This window comes from Frankliniella occidentalis, unplaced genomic scaffold (genome assembly GCF_000697945.3).
Source record: "Frankliniella occidentalis isolate FOCC.00 unplaced genomic scaffold, Focc_3.1 Scaffold2605, whole genome shotgun sequence".
Taxonomy (NCBI): Eukaryota; Metazoa; Arthropoda; class Insecta; order Thysanoptera; family Thripidae; genus Frankliniella; species Frankliniella occidentalis.
This window is the reverse complement of record NW_026269685.1, coordinates 2,322-3,958: the sequence shown is the minus strand read 5'-3', so window position 1 is coordinate 3,958 and position 1,637 is coordinate 2,322. Positions and strand designations below refer to the sequence as shown.

The 1,637-nt window shown below is 60.5% G+C and overlaps 1 protein-coding gene across 1 annotated transcript; it reads right to left on the bottom strand.

Annotated features, from left to right (window-relative positions):
• Positions 1-28: 28 nt before the first annotated feature.
• Positions 29-1,631, bottom strand: LOC113216552 (golgin subfamily A member 4). The gene is made up of 4 exons (XM_052276345.1): positions 1,594-1,631; positions 1,178-1,471; positions 528-1,100; positions 29-453 (listed from the first exon to the last, which is right to left on the bottom strand). Exons 1-4 carry the CDS (start codon positions 1,622-1,624, stop codon positions 50-52), a joined length of 1,302 nt encoding a protein of 433 aa, XP_052132305.1. The 5' UTR covers positions 1,625-1,631; the 3' UTR covers positions 29-49.
• Between the last annotated feature and the right edge of the window lie 6 nt (positions 1,632-1,637).

Genomic DNA, 1,637 nt, shown 5'->3' with positions numbered 1-1,637 from the left:
TTCAAATTACCGAAAGGGCCAAAGGCCTGAAAGGGAGATGCCCTGTAGGTCAGAGACTCGGACTAAGCTCAAAAAATATTTTTTTATCCGCTTTTTGTGAAAGAAAAAAATGTGAGTCTGTTTGGAAGCGCTGCAGTAGTGGACTTACCTTGTACTTGGCTCGCTCCTCGCGGAGGGCCTTCTGCTGCAGCTTGAGCTGCTCCCGCAGAGCCACGCGCTCGCGTCGCGCCGACGCCTCCTTGTCCTTGAAGGCCTTGAGCTTGGTGGCGAGCAGCTTGAGCTCGCGCTGCACCCTCCGCTCCTGGGCCTCCGGGTCGTTGGACAGGTCCTCCTCCTTCTCCTCCTCACTCGAGTCGGTGACGGTCTCATCTGTATACTCGGACTCACTCTCCTCCTCGCCCTCCGGCACCGGGATGGACTGCTTGCGCATCTCGTTCAGCCGCGCCTGCGACACTGAAGACAAAGGGCTCAAGTGTAAGAAACATCTGGACCTACGTGCCGACACGCCCACGACAAATGCGACTCACTCTGTTTCCGGATGTCGCCCGACTTGGACGAGATCAGCTTCTTTGAGAGCTGCTTCTGCAGCGCCCGCCCGCCCTCCACGAGTCCGTCCTCGATCTCCTTGAGCTGCTTCTCGGCCTGCTTCTTCTGGAACAGCGCCTCCTGCAGCTGGGCCTTGGTGGCGTCCAGCTCCTCGGCCGCCTTGTGGTAGCGGCCCTCCATCTCCTTGGACACCTTCTGCTGGGCCTCGTTCTCCTCCTTGAGCTTGGCCACGAGGCCATCAGTGTCGGGCGCCGGGCCCTGGGCAGCGCCGCCGCCGCCGCTCGGCCGGTTGCGCTCCGCCTCCAGCTCGGCCTCCAGGTTGAGCAGCCGCGCGAGCAGCCGCTTGTTCTCCCGCTCCAGGGCCTCCTTGTTGCGCAGCTCGAGCGCCAGCATCTGCTTGGTGGACTGCAGGTCGTCGCGCACGCGGTCGATGTCGTCCAGCTCGTCCGGCTCGTCGTCGATCTCCTCGGGCGCGGCGCCCACCATGTTGGCGACCGAAGCCGTCTTCTGGAGCTGCTCCTCGATCGTCATCTGCCGCCGGAACTTCCGCAGCCCTGCAGGGTGAGAGACGGAGGGGTTAGGGGTGTGCGAATGTGAAAAACCTTACCCCGTTAAGTTTCCAAGCGCGCACCATCGAGCACAGGTCTGCTCCTGTCGTTACACTTGACCCGCTTCAGTCTGACGCCGGTCTCGATCTGTTTGAGCAGCTGGTTGTGCACGGTGGACTTCTCAGAGTCGTACAGGAACTGGCCCTTGGTCTTGGAGCTGGGCAGCAGTGGCTGCGACCGGTCGTTGCACACGACCTTCTTGAGCCGCTTGCCGCCCTCAATCTCCTTCATTAGGAACGAGTAGTCGGGGCGTTTGCGCGCCCGGTTGCGGAGCTGCGCCAACTTCTCCTCCTGCGATTTTGTCAGAGGCTTCCGGTCTACAAAAAGACAAAAATCAATTTGTTCTGAGAACTATTTTTTTGATCATCAAGTCCATCAAACACCATAAGCTGTTCCGCAGGGGACCAGCAAGCTAGTTTGGGGATGGAGGGACACACACCTGCGAGGATCGGGGGAGGGGGAGGCGCCATGGGAGGCGCTGGT